The following is a 15,949-nucleotide window of genomic DNA, read 5'->3' on the forward strand; positions in this document are numbered from 1 at the left end:
GCCTGCAACCTGCGTTCCTGCTGCTTTCCTCTCCTATTGCCAGCCCGGCTTGCAGCTACCAACTCACTCTCCTCTCGGAGAAGGGATTGCACGTATTTATGGCAGATACCTGAACGCTCAGCATCCCTTCGTCCCTCCCTTGCAGCCCTGCGCGCCTGGCGCGCATCTCCCACATGGAAAACACCGCTGGAAACACGGCTCTGCCCAGGCTGAGCGCTGTCAAACACAGCTCGGACTGGGCGACATCCCCCAGGAGCCCACAGGAGAAGGAGCCGCAGGAGCGCTCCCAGGAGAAGGAGCCGAGCGCTATCAAACGCAGCTCGGACTGGGCCCTCAGGAGCGCTCCTAGCCCCGAGCGGCCGTGCCGGGCGGGCGCTCCGAGGCCCCGCCCGGCTCCGCCCCGCGGGAAGTGGCAGCGGGCGCAGCCTCCGGCCGCGGGCTGGGAAGGAAGCGGGGTTCGGCCCCTTTCCCGCTCGGAGCCCGTCGGATCCCAGTTCCGTGGGTGGGGGTGCGTGCCCAGGCCCACCCGCATGGCGCGGTGGCCGCTGGCGGTGCTGGCGCTGCTCCCCTGCCTGCTGCGGCCCGTGGGCGGCCGGCTGCGGGAGCGCGGCGGCGGCCGGGCGGCGGAGGGAGCGGCGGCGGCCCTGCGGGTAGGTGTCCCTGCGGGTAGTTAGGGGTCCCTGCGGGTAGGTAGGGGTCCCTGCGGATAGGTGTCCCTGCGGGTAGGTGTCCCGGCGGGTAGGTGTCCCGGCGGGTAGGTGTCCCGGCGGGTAGGGGTCCCTGCGGGTAAGGGTCCCTGCGGGTAGGTGTCCCTGCGGGTAGGTGTCCCTGCGGGTAGGCGTCCCTGCCCTTGCTTCCCGCAGCAGGTGACCAGTTCTTGTTATCTAACTTCATGTCTACTGTTACCGACCTTTATTTTTCTGCTCTTACAGTTTGTCCCTGCTGCTGACTTAATAATGCCCAATTTTTTTTTTTTTTTTTATTCCTCCAGGAAAGCGCTAAAAGAATTAGATTATTGAATTCATTAGCAAAAGATAATACGACTGCTGTCTATGGAATAAATCAATTTTCTCACCTGTTTCCTGAAGAGTTCAAAGGTATATTTTCTGGTTTCTTCTAATGCCTTTTCTGTTGTTTTTAAATTCTTTCCCAGAACCTTGTATCTTTCACACTTTCAGATTCTTCCTGTGCTGATAGTCAGCTAATTTACAATGGCTGGTACCAAACTGTAAGTACTTTTGGAGGATACAACAATCCTCTTCTGTTCTATAGTATTGCAAGGTTGAATCGCCTACAGCTTGAACGTGTTTTAGTATTCAGGCTGTTTAAGTTTTCCTTGCTTCTCACTGCACTTTAAAGCTTTCTTCAGTTGCAACAGAAGACAGGAAGACAAGGTTCTTCCTTTTTGAAAAAGTAAGATACACAAGGTTCTGCAGTACTTCATATTCCCTACCCCAGCACAAAATTGACTACAGTCCAAACAATGCTTCGAGATCCATGGCTGCCTAATCCCAGCTGGAGCTTTCTCAAGCAATATGATACACTTAAATTTTTTTCCTAGAAAACTTGTATGATACCTTCATTTCTTGCTGTTCATGTCTGTTACATTTTCTGTTCATCAGAGGATTTAATATCTTCCTTTAATTTTAAATAATTAAACAACATTTTTTTAGTGAAAACCCAGCAACTTGAAGTCTTTCAGAATCTTTACTTTATTTTCCCCTTGCACATGGCTAAAAAAAAAAAAGTATTTTTTAAGTAAGTAAAATGTTTTGGAAATTTTCAAGTAAAACTTGTTTTGTGGAGTAGTTATTGTTCGACTTCAGAAAATCTTTACACTGTCTATTCACATTCCCTACATACAGTAGAATGTAGGAAAATTCTTACATTCTGTTCTTTCTGAAACTGTAAAACTTACATTCAGTCTGGAGCATAATGATTGTTGTAAAATACATGCATTTTCTACAGATTTTAGAATGAGATACAATCTTGTGTTTGTAATTGTAGATCAAAGTTACCTGTAAATTCTAGTAAAGTAGTTGTTCATGGGATTTTTTTTTTTTGTTGTTCATAGATTTAAAGATGTTTGTGTTCTGTATTTAGCTATTTATTTGAGAAGCATACCTCACAAACTTCCCAGATACATAAAAGTGCCAAAAGGGAAGGAAAAGCCTCTGCCAAAGAAGTTTGACTGGAGGGACAAGAAAGTGATTGCAGAAGTGAGAAATCAGCAGACAGTAAGTCCTGGTGTTTTCCCTTCCTGGTTCTCAGCAGGTAGGCTGTAGAGCACAGGGAAGGTTTTGCAGGGACCAGCTCTGCCAGAAGGCTCCTTGGAGCATTGGCACAAGAGTGGCCAGTTGAACATACACAAAGTCATGTAGCATTTTATGCAAAGCAGTATTAGGCTTAAAAGAATGAGGTGTAGAAGCTGTGCATTTAGAAACTGTAGTATGGTTTTTGATCTAGTTAAGTGAATGTCCAAATATTTTCTAGCATGTGTGTTTTCTGAAGGAGCCAAGGTAAGTCCAGTACTTGATGTCATCCCACCTGGAGAGGTGTAGATCCTTTCCTCTTGTTTTTCTCACATTACTGAATCCCCTTAGCTGGTCACCACCTACATCCTTACCAGTAAATTCCTCAGGGGATGCATTCGTGATAGTAAAGTAACTAGACCCCACGCAATTACAGTTTATTTCAAAGTGGTTATGGTCCCTGGTAAGAAACAGGCTGCTCAATCCCCAGTGTCTCCTTTCCATGCTTCACACAGGATCTTGTGAGGAATAAATTCTGCTGCTTATTTTAAATATCACAGTTTAAAGAGCCTAGAATTGCAGTATAGGTTGCTATTGTCTAAGATTTTTCCTATTATGTTTAATTTCACTTTACCATTTCTTAAGGTGTAATCTGTTTCTATGAAATTCTAGAAAAACCTACTAATATGGTTAAAATTAATTTCATCCTGAGGCCACAGTTTTGGGGTTTTTTTGGGTTTGTTTGTTTGTTTTTTTTTTTTTTTTTTGGAAAATAGATTTCTCGTAGTAAAAGCATCCTCAGACCTATCATCAAGAACAAAAATCCATCAGGAAGGAGTCCTTAGAATAAGACACCCATAATGCATTTCTAGCATTCAGAGAGCAATATAGTAGAAAACCAGTTCAGCATTTTAAATGGATGATAACATTTCTTTATTATTGCCTTAAAAACAGAGTTCAAGGATGATGTATTAAATGAAGAGCATTGGAAGATTCTTTTGCCTCTTTTTTTCATATCAGGCTTCAAAAACAAAGCTGACATGCTTTCTCTGCTATTTCTCTTTATCAGTGTGGAGGCTGCTGGGCTTTCAGCGTTGTAGGTGGAATAGAGTCTGCCTATGCAATTAAAAGAAACACCCTGGAAGAGCTCAGTGTGCAGCAAGTTATTGACTGCTCATACAATAACTACGGCTGCAATGGGGGATCCACTGTTAGTGCTTTGAGCTGGCTGAACCAGGTTTGAAACTCTTCGTAAAAATCCCAAAAGACTTCATCAGCTTCTCTACTAGCATTCTTATTTACTGGAAAAAAAGTGATAGGGAAGGTGAAATGTACAGGGTTTTTTTTTAATCATATGTGTGTGTACATATATGCATACCATATGTGTGTTTGTATATATGTATATATGCTTATTTATTTACTTTGGAACCAAGAGAGCGTTAGTTCAAGCAAAATTGAAATTTGGTTGGAACTTTATGGTCCATACATGTGCTTGTGAACATAACAAATCAGTCCACAGGGGCTGAAAATAAAGTTCCTGAATTCATTTGCAGGCATACAGTACCATTGTGGACAGAGCCACCCATGCATATGGCATTTTGTGGACTTAAAGCACCAGCATCTGGGCAAAAGGAAAGATCTTGATGTTTTCTGTTTTCAAATTGCAGTAGTTTCTGTTGCAAATACTGTAAAATTATGTACAAGTGTGTTTGGAAAACCTCAAAATAAAATGAACTGTATTTATCTTTGTTTCCCTTGCAGACCAAAACATTGAAAATGCATTCAAAGTTTCTGCTTCAGTTGTTGCTAACACATTTCATTTTGTTAAAAATTCAAAATGTGTGTTAATAACATAGGTAAACAGAAACATTTTAAAATATCTTTGAAATAAAAAGTACTCTCTCAGATTGAATTACAAAAATATAAAAAGAATTATTTTGTTCTTTGAATTTAAAAAAAACCCAGAATTTAAGAAAGTGTAATTCTACCCCTGAAGAGTAATATACCCATGGCTACTAACATTATAGATAAGTTTGAATATCAAGAACAACAGAGGATACTCACATTTATTCCTCTGAAGGAAAATTCCCTCTTGACAGCAGAGGAACCACAGATTAATTAGGCTGAAGAAGTCACTGTCATAAATATGCTGTACTCCAGAGGACATGAAAACTATAAAAGGCTGATGCATACATCATGTACTAGCATGAGAATTACATGCTAAGAACAGAATTGGATTTAGAGTATTTGATACAACTTTTTTGGGATTCTTATGCTTCTTGAACTGTCCCAATGATAGTATAATTTTGAGTGTGGGAGTCATTTGAAGAGAATGAATTGTTCATGAATGAACTGAATGAATATGTATTGACATTGACAGGATTGCTTATGAGGATAGTTTAAACCAGAGATGCCTTTAAATTTAGTTTCTTGTTTAAAGATTTCTGAATCCCTTCTGAAGCTCAGTGAATAAGGAAACTAGAGATAGTAAATAGTTATTTCACAATGTGACATTTTTATGTCTAATCTTACCCAGTACACACTGAATTTTGAGTGGATTATGTGGTCATTCTCCATACATTTTGAGGTGCATAGTAGTAAAGTCAAATGCATTAAATTCTTACTCAATTACCTTCTTGCAGACCAAAGTAAAACTCGTGAGAGATTCAGAATACACTTTCAAAGCTCAGACAGGACTGTGCCATTATTTTGAGCGCTCAGATTTTGGAGTTTCAATAACAGGATTTTCTGCATATGACTTCAGGTAGCTATTATTCATTCTTTTCTTTCACTGTACTTTGCCTTCTGTGTTCAGCAGTCATGGAGTTTGGTGGAGTGAACAGTGCATTGACCAGGCAAAGGTTGTGAGGTTGATTGCGTCAGTTCTGTAGCTGTGTGCTGGAGGATTAATGCCTAACATCTTTGAAAGTTAAGGCTTGCCACAATGAATCCACTCAACACTGCCATCACTGAGCATATATGAGCATTACACTGATTTTGTCAGAAACATTAAATTCTACCAATAGTAACTGGAATTTATTGAAAAAAATAGGAAGCATTCAACTACTTCAGTATTCATGTGTTTACATATCTACCCACATCCTCTCCAACCCACGACTTTAGAAACAGTGTTGTCAACTGAACTCTGTAAAAACTTCAGCTTTTTATGTTTCTGTGTGAAGAAACTTAATTTATAATTTTTATCAGTACATTACAGCTACTGCATAAAGACAAGAAGTATTATTCTGACTATGAATTGTGTTACTTCTAGATATAAGTAAACGAAATCAATCATATCTTTGCCAGCCTGTATTTGCCAAATTTAGTTAATGAACATATTTTCAGTGATGAAAATTTCCTGCTCCAGACAAATAAAACTGTATGAGGGTGCTAATGATAGATGTCTGATAGCAGAAATGTCCTGTGTTTTGATATGTTTGAGACACATACTTTAGTATATTAATATGTTAAGAGGTACTTCTGGAGATTTAAAAAACAGTGGGAAATTCTAATACAGACTATTGGTTTGTTCAAAGCTGGTTTTATTTGAGAAGAGTGATGTACAAAAAATATGTAGTGCTTTCCACTGCCTGCTGGCTTGACCTAGAAATCTTCTGCTTTTTAATAGTGTTATGTGTTTGGATCTACACTTGTCCCATAGTTTGTGTGTCCTGTATTTGTACCACGGTGTTGTAGTATATGAAATACATAATTACTGATGTGTGATATGTAGTACTTGGGGAAAGAGTTTAATTGTTTGATTTTTAAATTGTTCTTAACATGTAGATTACAATCACTCTAATCACTTTAGACTGCTGACTTAAGTAACTTGGTATTTTTACTCACGTCTTTTGCAGTGGTCAAGAAGAGGAAATGATGAGGATGCTTGTCAGCTGGGGCCCTTTGGCAGTGACGGTCGATGCTGTTAGCTGGCAGGATTATCTTGGTGGAATCATACAGTATCACTGCTCCAGTGGAAGAGCAAATCATGCTGTTCTTATCACTGGTTTTGACAGAACAGGTGCGTTTCCACCAGCTGAACTTCAGCACAGTAGGTTTCTTTTACTTGCAACTTGCCTGTTGTGGGATAAGTGATTAAAATCAGGACTCTATCTTCTGTTGGAAGCTGTTGGGTTTGATGTCACATCAGTTCTGGAAGTTCTATGAAGATCATATCATCTTCACATCAGCTAGAAGAAAAACTATTTTTGTCATTGCTTCTTCAGTTCTGTGGGATTTCATCCTTGTAAAGTCAGGATCATGGCTGTATGTGTCTTTATGCTACAAGGGCCCATATCCAGTCTTCTCATACCAGAATATTAGCTCTGTTATCTATGTGAACAGTGGAAAAGAAACCATGGGATACTGAAATGCTAATTAACTCTGTGGAGTGTTAGGAGGCTAGAGCTTCCCAAGTCTAATGTTGTCTCTTGTTCATGAAATGTCTCTCCCAGGTAGCATTCCTTACTGGATTGTGCAGAACTCTTGGGGGCCCACGTGGGGAATAGATGGCTACGTTCGTGTTAAGATGGGCGGCAATGTCTGTGGTAAGTCTGACAAAAAGTAAATGGTAAAGGCCATGGGCTGGGATATGTTTCTTAATGGCTACAACAAATTAATATCATCATACTATAATATGTATAATAATATAATAAAGGTATAATGGGATTCTGAGAGAGGCAGTACAAATCACTGCCATGCTTTAAAAGAAATTAAATTAGTCCAGATGGAAAAATAAATGAAGTGGTTGCTAGTTCAACCAAGGCATGTAGTTAAATGATTGAAAAGCACCATGTAAAGGCAAAGCTGTATCAGACAAAACAATCCAGATACTGTTGTCCCTTACCATGCAGAGTAATGGCACTGTAAAATATCCAGCCATGTGTGATGGTTGTAGGTGGGTGCCATCGCTGTACTCCCTGTAGGTAAAACAGCTGCTGTCCTTGTCTGGTGGGTCCATTATCTCTGGGCTCAGTTTAACAAACAAATATGAAAAGTGAATCTACCTGGGAATTGTGTACCCTGCTCATGGCTTTTCTTGTAAGACAGAGATACATCCTTTTAATGCTAGTTCAATCTCCTGCCCTATTTTAGTTTGCATGATTTTTTTTTTTTTAATGTTTGAGGGATTTCTGTAGCAGTAAATACCCAGTGTCTGCTAGATATGGAGGTAAGGCAAGTCAAGCTCTGGTTTGTCATCAGATTGCTGAGCCAAATTGGTGGGACCTTTCCACTAGATTGGAAGTGTGTATCTGCTGTAATTTTATGTGTTAGAGTAACCCATTGGCTTTCCCTTCCATGTGTGTTTCACAGCAGCTCTCAGTCATTTCAGGAGGTTTTAGATTATCTAGGTCTTCTTCACATAAAGAATAGACAATATTAATTTTGCCCACACTTAGTAAAGATCAGAGCAATGTATCCAGTCCTAGCTTTCTCATGTTACTGAATCTGTGTTCTTACTGTTGTTGTAGAAGTAGTGATAGAGCAAGTCAATTATAAGAGATGGCAGGGAGAACAGATACGTTGTTTTCAAAACCTGTTCTTTCAAAAAGCAGGATTTTTCACATTTTCTGTAGTGTACCACACAGGAACTATCCAGAAAGGACAGTAGTTGCTCCTTTTCCCACAGAGACAGTCTTCTGATTTAGAGGTGCTTTGAGACCGCCAGGATATAAAATTTTGAACATAAAAGCAGAGGAAGGAGAAGATTAGGTTTCAACTACACACAGTGCCAGGAGAGGAAGAAATAAAAGGGTTGCAGATGATTTCCTGGGTTCCTAGTGTCATGGTGTGGAGGGGAGAGGGCATTATATGAATTCTGGGATGTCTCCACTTCAGGATTTATTAAAACCAAATTTTACATCATTTCTAGGTATAGCAGATACAGTTTCAGCAGTATTTGTTTGACATTCCTCTGGGCCTCTACAGATGGTCAAAGACTGCAAATATCATTTGTGGACAGACACTATATATGAAGATGTAATTCGAAATATCATTTTCAAATATAAGAAATGGCTATAAGGGCAATTCCTGCAACTCCGGGCTGAAGTTTTTAAAAATGTTTTTGTTTGGAATTTGTGTTGAATGCCATATTTCTCACGGAGAAAGAAGACTTATCTGCAGAGTGCACAAATAGAAGCTACAAAGATGGACTGAAGCCTCAAATGTAAGCTTTATCCAGGTGTTGAATACTAGTCCATTGAAAAATCTTAAAAGGAAAGAAATCATGGCAAATAAGAAGGAATTTGAATCAAAAAAATCAATGGTATAAGAGTATATTTGAAATCATTTGACTATAAGAAGAATCATGAGTAACAGTTTAGAAAGTCAGCAATTACAGAATATATCCAATAGAGTGAGTGCTAAATTTCCCTCATTAATTGAATTCAGAGGTGAGACTTGCTGGTAATAAAAAGGTGTTCCAGGTTTGCTGAGCTGTGAAACTGCAGCTGTGGGCAAATATAACGAGAACTCACAATGAAACATGTAATTCTAAAATCCTCTGAATTTTTCACCTTAAATGCTTTATCTGTATCTTTTAAGAAGGGCTACTATGAAAAGTATTGAAGCAATTCTGTAATTTTTGCACACAATTGCTGCACCATGTTTTTAGATTAGTTTTTTATAACTTTTATGACAAATGCAAGGAGTATTTATGATTGTGTATTGTTAAGTGTTGCTGTTTTATTCCTTCTAATTGTTAATATTTTAAAGGAAAGGAAGACCAAGTGTAGTGTTTCTTTACTTCAGGTTTTGTTTCTTACTGAATTTACTTAGCTGAAAACTTCAGTTTTAAAAAATGTGTGGTCTTCTTGAGTGTTGTGTAGTCTGGCCTTCCCTGAGCGGCTTACAAAGAACAGATAGCACACTTCCATAACTGGGAGACAAAGTCCCTAATGGTCACAGATAAGAATGATGTAGTCATAGCAATATGAAACACAGACATGCCTCCAGTGTATTTGAGGTGTTACTTCCAGATATAAGTACCTGAAGTGCTGTGGTAGAGGGAACTTACCAGAAATTCCAGCCTACAGGGTTTGTGTCTTTCCAAAGGAAGTACTTAAAAAGACAAAAGTCCATTTAATGAGATGACACTGCTTTATCAGTATTCTGTAGCCAAAGTTGCCTTTTATTGTATCCCAATATGAATAAAAATCACTTTAAATGCCTATCATACTCTTGTTTGAACTTTATAGTTTGCTTTAGAAGAAGACTTAACAAAAGATGAGCATTAATACTGCTTTATTTGAAATGCAAAGTAAGTACTTGTATCTGCCGTTTTTAACAGTATTTCTACATAAGGGATTTACATTCACATGTAAAGAGCAACATGATTCTTGATAAGTTCAGGATGGTTTGGTTTCTATAGAGTCGGGCTTACTTTTTTGAATCTAGGTTTTGAAACTTTTAACCCTAAATTCCTTTTGGAATTGCACTAGAGCTCCAAAACTAATATTCTTCTGAAGGTGATGAGATTGATTATATCCTTAACTGGTCATAAGTTAATAGCAACCATTAGGCAACCAAGCAAATACAAAAATATGTACAAATAAGGCATGATCATAATAACTGCGTATAATTTTCTCGCTTTCTCTAGGTGTAGGCTTTAAGAAGCCAGTCAAGAGTTAAATTGGTCATTGGGTTGAATTAGGGTATCATTCTAGCCTTAACATAGTCTAACTCAATACAGATTTATTTTCTCTACAAGCAATTACTTTCTTCCACAAGCCAGTTGTACTATGCACAAAGCTGTCATACATAAATACATATTTACACACCCACACTCTTTGTGGGGATGGCTGGGAGCACCACTGAAGGTGAAAGTCAGGAAGTTCTTTACAGCAACAGCCTAGAAAGGCAGGCTAGTCAGAGTCATCACTGCTGAAGTAGGAGCTGTCACAGTATTCTGCTGTGTAAAGGAATTTATGAATGCTTGGGTTCATCTTTGGTATCCAGTGTCTTGGCACTAGAAATGTTGAAAGATTGAACAAATCCACAAACACCTTGTATCTGTCACTGAAAAAGACAATTGGAACAATAATTCCATCAGCATAGAAGGACATAATTTCTAAATCCTTAGTAATCATTCCTTCTCATGCAAATAATGTGAATTCCTGTAACCCTCCTGAATATTGCAGAGCAAGAATCCAGTCCTGTCTTCCTAGGGCATAGCATATTAGGCTTAATAGGGATCTAGAGTAACATCCTTCTGAAAATGCAGTGTCCGTAAGATGTGATCTCTAGTAGATTTTATCTAGGAACAATAATGTTAACCTGACATTAAGGTGGAGTGGGAGAGCTTTCTAAAAAAGACAATCCTCAACATCAGTCTTACCATCTGCTTTCTACCCTGCCCTCTGTTCTATTCATTGTGATAGTAGTTGTTCACAGCACTACATGGTGGTTCATGGCTCTTTGAGAGCAAACCTCAAAGATCCTCTTTTAAGGGTGTTGTGCAATTAGAGCTCTGTCATGCTAGGGAATAAAGAAACTGTCACACAGTAGCTGGTGCTCACTTACAACCTGTGTCAGCTCGTTAACTCGGGCTAGCTGGCACACCAGCTGAACAATGCAGGGTTAATATTATTGCTATCACTGTAACATCTGGACCCCTCGACTGCGAATTACAGATGGCACTTCGCATAAGTGATCAAAAGTGACCTTTTTGCCCTAGAAGGCTTGGAATTTATATGTCACTGATAAATAAATAAATGTACAGCAACCAAGGAGAGATATGCTAGAGTCCCAGAAGAGAGTCAGCAGCCCTTTGGCCCCCAGTGAGCCATCTGAAATATGTGTCCCAGCATTAGAGTATTTATGAACTGCATTGTTGCAGGTAACAGGGGAACCGCGTTATCTGTACCTCACTGTTGAGCGCAAGTAGTGGTAGCCTGATGAGCCTCCAGTGCCAGCCTTGCCACCAATCATTCTGTGCACCAAACAGACATGGTTATCTAAATGGTACAACAGGAGAAAACAGCACATGTTCAGTATGTAAATGTAACTAAAGGGTCACGCTTATTAAAGGTCATTCAGAGATCTTTACAGAGATACAGAACTATTAGGTCTTCAGCAATGCAGGGGTTCATTCTGCCATTCTTCAGTCAATGAATATAAAATTATCGTTAATTCAGAATGAACACACTAATTATTATCATTACTGTGCTCTGTTAATACAGAGTTATACATTCACTATGTCTAGATAGAAAAGGAGGCAGAAGGAATGTTTGCATATAAAGACATGTCATTATGACTTTTTGGAATACATTGAAAAATATATACTCGTCCCTTAAATAAGGTAGTATGCTTAAAGCAGGTCAGAGAAGTGGTAGCTATACCCAGGTACCTAATTATCACAGAAGCTGCTCTTATCTCTTCTCTTGGCTGAAGTACAAATAAAAAAAGTCATTCCTAAAGCATGAACTCCAAAGCTCAATTCTAAGGCTGGGTGTAATTCAGAGACAAAACAATTTATTTGCATCTAGAAGAGGGAGTGTCACGGTCAAAAAAATCAAACTTACATCTCCATTTAGTCATGAGCACGTCAAGATCCATAAGGGAGGTAAGAAGCTGAAAGGGAACCTGGAAACGAGGCTCCTCCCTTGGAAAATGAATGAAAAGACAGACCTCTCAGCATAAGCTGTATTTTTCAAAGTTGCATTTCAGCAGTGCTTAGTGACTTAAAACATGCTTTTCCTAAATTGTACTGTAATATCACTAGATATTTTAACAAATGCTTCTGCTGTGTAAGTCTTGATCCACCCCTTTATTTTTGAACTTGGAAAAGGACTCCAGATCTTTCTAGGACAGGTAGAACAAGGCATTTACCAGTTACAATCTGAGAAGCAGCATCTGGTCAAGCGAGGACCAGCTGCCCGGAGGGGATGTGCAACCTCCATCCTTGAAGATACCCAGAAGTCAGCAGGACATGGCACTGAGCAGCCTAGTCTGACCTTCGAGCTGTATCTGACTAATCAGGGTTCCTGTGGAGGGCTGAAATAGATTACTTCCCACAGCCCATTCCAGCCTGGCTGAACTTGTGCTGCTGTTCTTAACCCTCACCTCTCCTCCTGCCAGTCACCATCAAAGACACGCCTTACAATTACCTGTAGAAGTAGATCATCAATGCCCCCTTCAGTGCTTTGTAGGACAGTCGTCTATCTCCTGCAAAATACAAGTGTCCTCAGTTTGTTGCTCATTCTTCTGCAGCTTCAATGCTATAACAAACATTTATAAATAACATGTATAAAACATACAGAATGCATATTGGCGCATATAATATCTACCTTTACTGAGCAGATGTTCATGGCGTTTTTCATCAAATAATGAAAGCAATACATCTTTTTGTTTTTGGAATTCAGACAATAAGTCATCTTTTTCTTCTGATTCTGCTTTGGCCTTTGGTATTTAAAACAAAGACAAGCTTTAGAATTCAGCAGGGAAAATTAAGCACTTGAATGACTCGTTTTGCAACTTTTATTTCAATAAATACTCTGAAGTTAGAATCTTAGATGTAAGAACTATATTTGCAAATAAGATACACGAGTCACTATCTTTTGAGAAGTACAATTACTGAGAAACATACAATTAAATAGATTCCAACACAACTCAGATAAATGGCTATTCAAACAATCTGGCAATTTATCACATTTCTTGGTCTAGAGGCCTTAAAAAATTTAATCATACTTTGTTTGAAGTCTGATTTATTTGTTTTCAAGGCCAAAAAATTACATCCTTGCAGAGCTGTGGGCAAGAAAATTGTAAATAATATTGTAAATAAAAAAGTTTAGATAAGTTAGAAAGTTATAAACAGATATTCTCAGGAAGTTGATAAATTCCTATTATTTTTTCATTAAAAATGAAAATATTAAAAAAATGCTAGTCAAAGCTTCAGGTCTTAAAATAGTCAGGGATTTTTTGCTGCTACTTTGCCAGTGTAATTCAAATGATCACATAGCAGCAAATTGCTGTATACTGTTAAACAGAAACAGCTTGTTAATAGTGGCATTCCATAGTTACAGTTCAGGGGCCCAGAGTTGTAGTTTCAGTAAAATCAACTTCAGCCCTTCCATTGATACTAATCCATCCCTTTTACAATCCAAATTATCCATGTATCCCATGCTTTAAATTGTCTTAGATGTCAAATTTTTAAAATATGCCTATTTCCTGAAAAAATTCCATTTTTTTCTGCTTCTTGCAGACAAAGACTGATGAAGATTAGGTGAGTGAGAAACTTTGAGTAAGCTAAAAGTTAAATTTATGTCAGAATATCATTTTGCCATATGTCTTTGCTTATAGGTAATTCAAAAGTAAACTATATACCTGTATCAAGGCAAATTCCTCTTCTAAGCCTTTTAAAACATTCTCTTCAAATTGTCCCCAGAAATCAAATTCTTCTGAATCAAGTCCTGGGGTTCTTTCCAGCCATGCCTTTAGTAATAATAATAATAATATGTTCAAACAATAATAATGCAACTGCATTATCCTATAATTGCAAGTTACAGCAACATAAATTCTACTACTACAATTCTGGGTTAGTGTCCTGCAGAAGTGCTTATTGCTAAATTCAGAATGTCCTTGTGGGTGATTTACACTGCATAATGGTGCTATACCAGCCCCCTCAGGTTCCAGATTGCATGGCCAATGTTGGAAGACATTTCTTGTTCTCAGGATATCTTTAAAATGAATTACAGGAAAACAAATGTTATTCCAAATATATAGGATAAGTGTAATGAGAAATCTCAGAAGGAAGACATAGAGTCATCTCTAGTTTTTAACCTCTCTAATATCTATAACTAACAATGGGACTATTTTTAAAGTTTTCCTCCCAAAAGGCATGAAAAACAATGCAAATGAAACAGTGCATTTACATTCTTAGCTCACACTTCCACAATGCAATTTACCAGTTAAACAGCCAGAATTTTCAGATGAAAGGGAGACCCTGTGAAAAGTCAGTTGGTTTACTAACAACTAACCCTCTTTCATGTCAAATCTGTCAAGAATCCCAAACACAATTGACAGAGAATTTGCCAACATACTTGTTCCTCTTAAGGTAGGAGAATATGTCACTGACACTAATGAAGGACATTCTTGGGAGATGGGGAAAATGAAGCAAGGTCCAAGACAGACATTGTTACCTCCACAAGTTGCAGTAGTGTTGGTTCTTGCTCTGATTGAAGCAGTAGTTCGTGATCCTTTCCCTTGAAGTTATCGCGGTAATGCCTTCTGTTATAGGGGACTCTCAGGCTTTGGGGAACACCAATCTTGTTCTCTAGCAGGCGAAACTGTAGGCTCTGAAAACCTGAGGCTGGGCTTAGGTAGTATCTTTGGGAACAGAAGAAAAGAAGATAGAAAAATGCAGGATGTTATTTTACAATGGTGCATTTCTCTTGTTCTCTAAAATCCCCCCATATTTCACATCTGAAGAATATCAAATAACTATCTGAGGACTTTTTTATATGACTGCACTTAGGAAAAGGAAAAAAAAAAAAACCAAGCAATTTTAATGCAACTACAGTGTACATATAATCTCATTTCCTAGTTCTGTATTGTTTGTGCATACACAGGCAGTGCAAACGTAAACATGTGAATTTGTGCTTTAAAAGAGCAGCTTTGTGCATGTGATGTACAGGAGGCAATGTTAGTGAATATAATTTCGTTTTCAAAGAAACTAAGCAGCTGCACCCCAAAAAGCTGTTAGAAAATTTTTCGCAGCAATTACGTGCCAACAACATGCCATTTTAGATAGCCTTTATACACAGTATAATTCCTATATATTATTATATATAATAGTCTATACAATATATATGTCTATGCAATATATATGTGTGCAGTATTGCATATTGCCTTATTCTATAGTGTAGAATAGTGCTCAGAAAAACTTTCACTGGGTTTTTTTCAGGGATTCATTAATGGGAATCTTAAGAGTTAAATCATCTGACCATGCTGAAAAACAATTACTAATAAAAGCAACCTGTAATCCCACATAGATAATTGTAATGCATATTGAATTGTGAGTACAAGATTTGACAGAGACACATAATTGATTTAATCTTATGTTTTCTTATTAAATGTGATCGAAAAGCTGAAGCAAGTATGGATCAAAATGGATGATTAGCCCATGGACTTCCCCTGCTGTAGGGTAATGTTAGATTCAAACAAGTGAAGAAAAATCCTAGTTTCCTGCTCTTTTCAATAGGGAACATTAAAAGATAGAAGGGAAAGGGCATCAAAATACAGAAGTGGATGGCATGCTGGATGGTACTGAGGTCACAAGGCAGACCCAAAGCAACACCATGCAAACCAAGACAGCTGAAGTACTTGTTTGATAATCTAGAGAGAGTTCATGTCTCTCCCCAAGGATTATCTATGATTTGCCATAGAATAAGGCTTCAATCTGCAGTGCCAAGTTTCAACTAAATTGCTAGCAGAACCATGAGCTATTTCTGTTGTTTCTGCTGTTTTAACTCTTGACCCTGAAAGCAGTCAGCAGTACCCTGCACAAAAGCGTCAACAATTCACTTGTACTTCTTTGCAGAACAAGCTGGACTCACAGCCAGGGTCAATTTCATTATTGACCTTTGCACTCTAATGTCATTTTTGCCTCTCCAAGGTGAGCTCTCAGCTTGCTGATGGACACCAGCACACATGCAAAATTCACAATCAGTTATAAGGATGGAAATTACCATCTTGTGGAT

The 15,949-nt window shown here is 38.5% G+C and overlaps 2 protein-coding genes across 3 annotated transcripts in view; one reads left to right on the plus strand and one right to left on the minus strand.

Moving 5' to 3' along the window:
• The window catches only part of CTSO (cathepsin O), a 23,660-nt gene continuing 7,711 nt past the window's right edge, over positions 1 to 15,949 (plus strand). The window contains exons 1-8 of one of the 2 annotated variants that reach the window (XM_072928451.1): positions 18 to 650; positions 992 to 1,097; positions 2,104 to 2,237; positions 3,322 to 3,489; positions 4,895 to 5,016; positions 6,110 to 6,273; positions 6,707 to 6,799; positions 8,125 to 9,421. In XM_072928451.1, coding sequence (XP_072784552.1) covers positions 174 to 650; positions 992 to 1,097; positions 2,104 to 2,237; positions 3,322 to 3,489; positions 4,895 to 5,016; positions 6,110 to 6,273; positions 6,707 to 6,799; positions 8,125 to 8,159 — 1,299 coding nt within the window. In that variant the 5' untranslated portion in view covers positions 18 to 173 and the 3' untranslated portion in view covers positions 8,160 to 9,421. Of the gene's footprint in view, positions 651 to 991; positions 1,098 to 2,103; positions 2,238 to 3,321; positions 3,490 to 4,894; positions 5,017 to 6,109; positions 6,274 to 6,706; positions 6,800 to 8,124; positions 9,422 to 15,949 lie in introns of those variants that run through there. The other variant, XM_072928450.1, reaches the window with a different exon arrangement.
• TDO2 (tryptophan 2,3-dioxygenase) overlaps positions 9,478 to 15,949 on the minus strand; it is a 10,996-nt gene continuing 4,524 nt past the window's right edge. Inside the window, exons 6-12 of the mRNA XM_002198643.6 lie at positions 14,390 to 14,576; positions 13,575 to 13,682; positions 12,539 to 12,650; positions 12,359 to 12,416; positions 11,774 to 11,853; positions 11,116 to 11,206; positions 9,478 to 10,268 (exon numbers count right to left, since the gene is read on the minus strand). Of these exons, the coding sequence (XP_002198679.1) occupies positions 10,115 to 10,268; positions 11,116 to 11,206; positions 11,774 to 11,853; positions 12,359 to 12,416; positions 12,539 to 12,650; positions 13,575 to 13,682; positions 14,390 to 14,576 (790 nt within the window). The 3' untranslated portion in view covers positions 9,478 to 10,114. The remainder of the gene's footprint in view (positions 10,269 to 11,115; positions 11,207 to 11,773; positions 11,854 to 12,358; positions 12,417 to 12,538; positions 12,651 to 13,574; positions 13,683 to 14,389; positions 14,577 to 15,949) is intronic.

Source organism: Taeniopygia guttata, chromosome 4 (assembly GCF_048771995.1).
Source record: "Taeniopygia guttata chromosome 4, bTaeGut7.mat, whole genome shotgun sequence".
In the NCBI taxonomy this organism is placed as follows: domain Eukaryota; kingdom Metazoa; phylum Chordata; class Aves; order Passeriformes; family Estrildidae; genus Taeniopygia; species Taeniopygia guttata.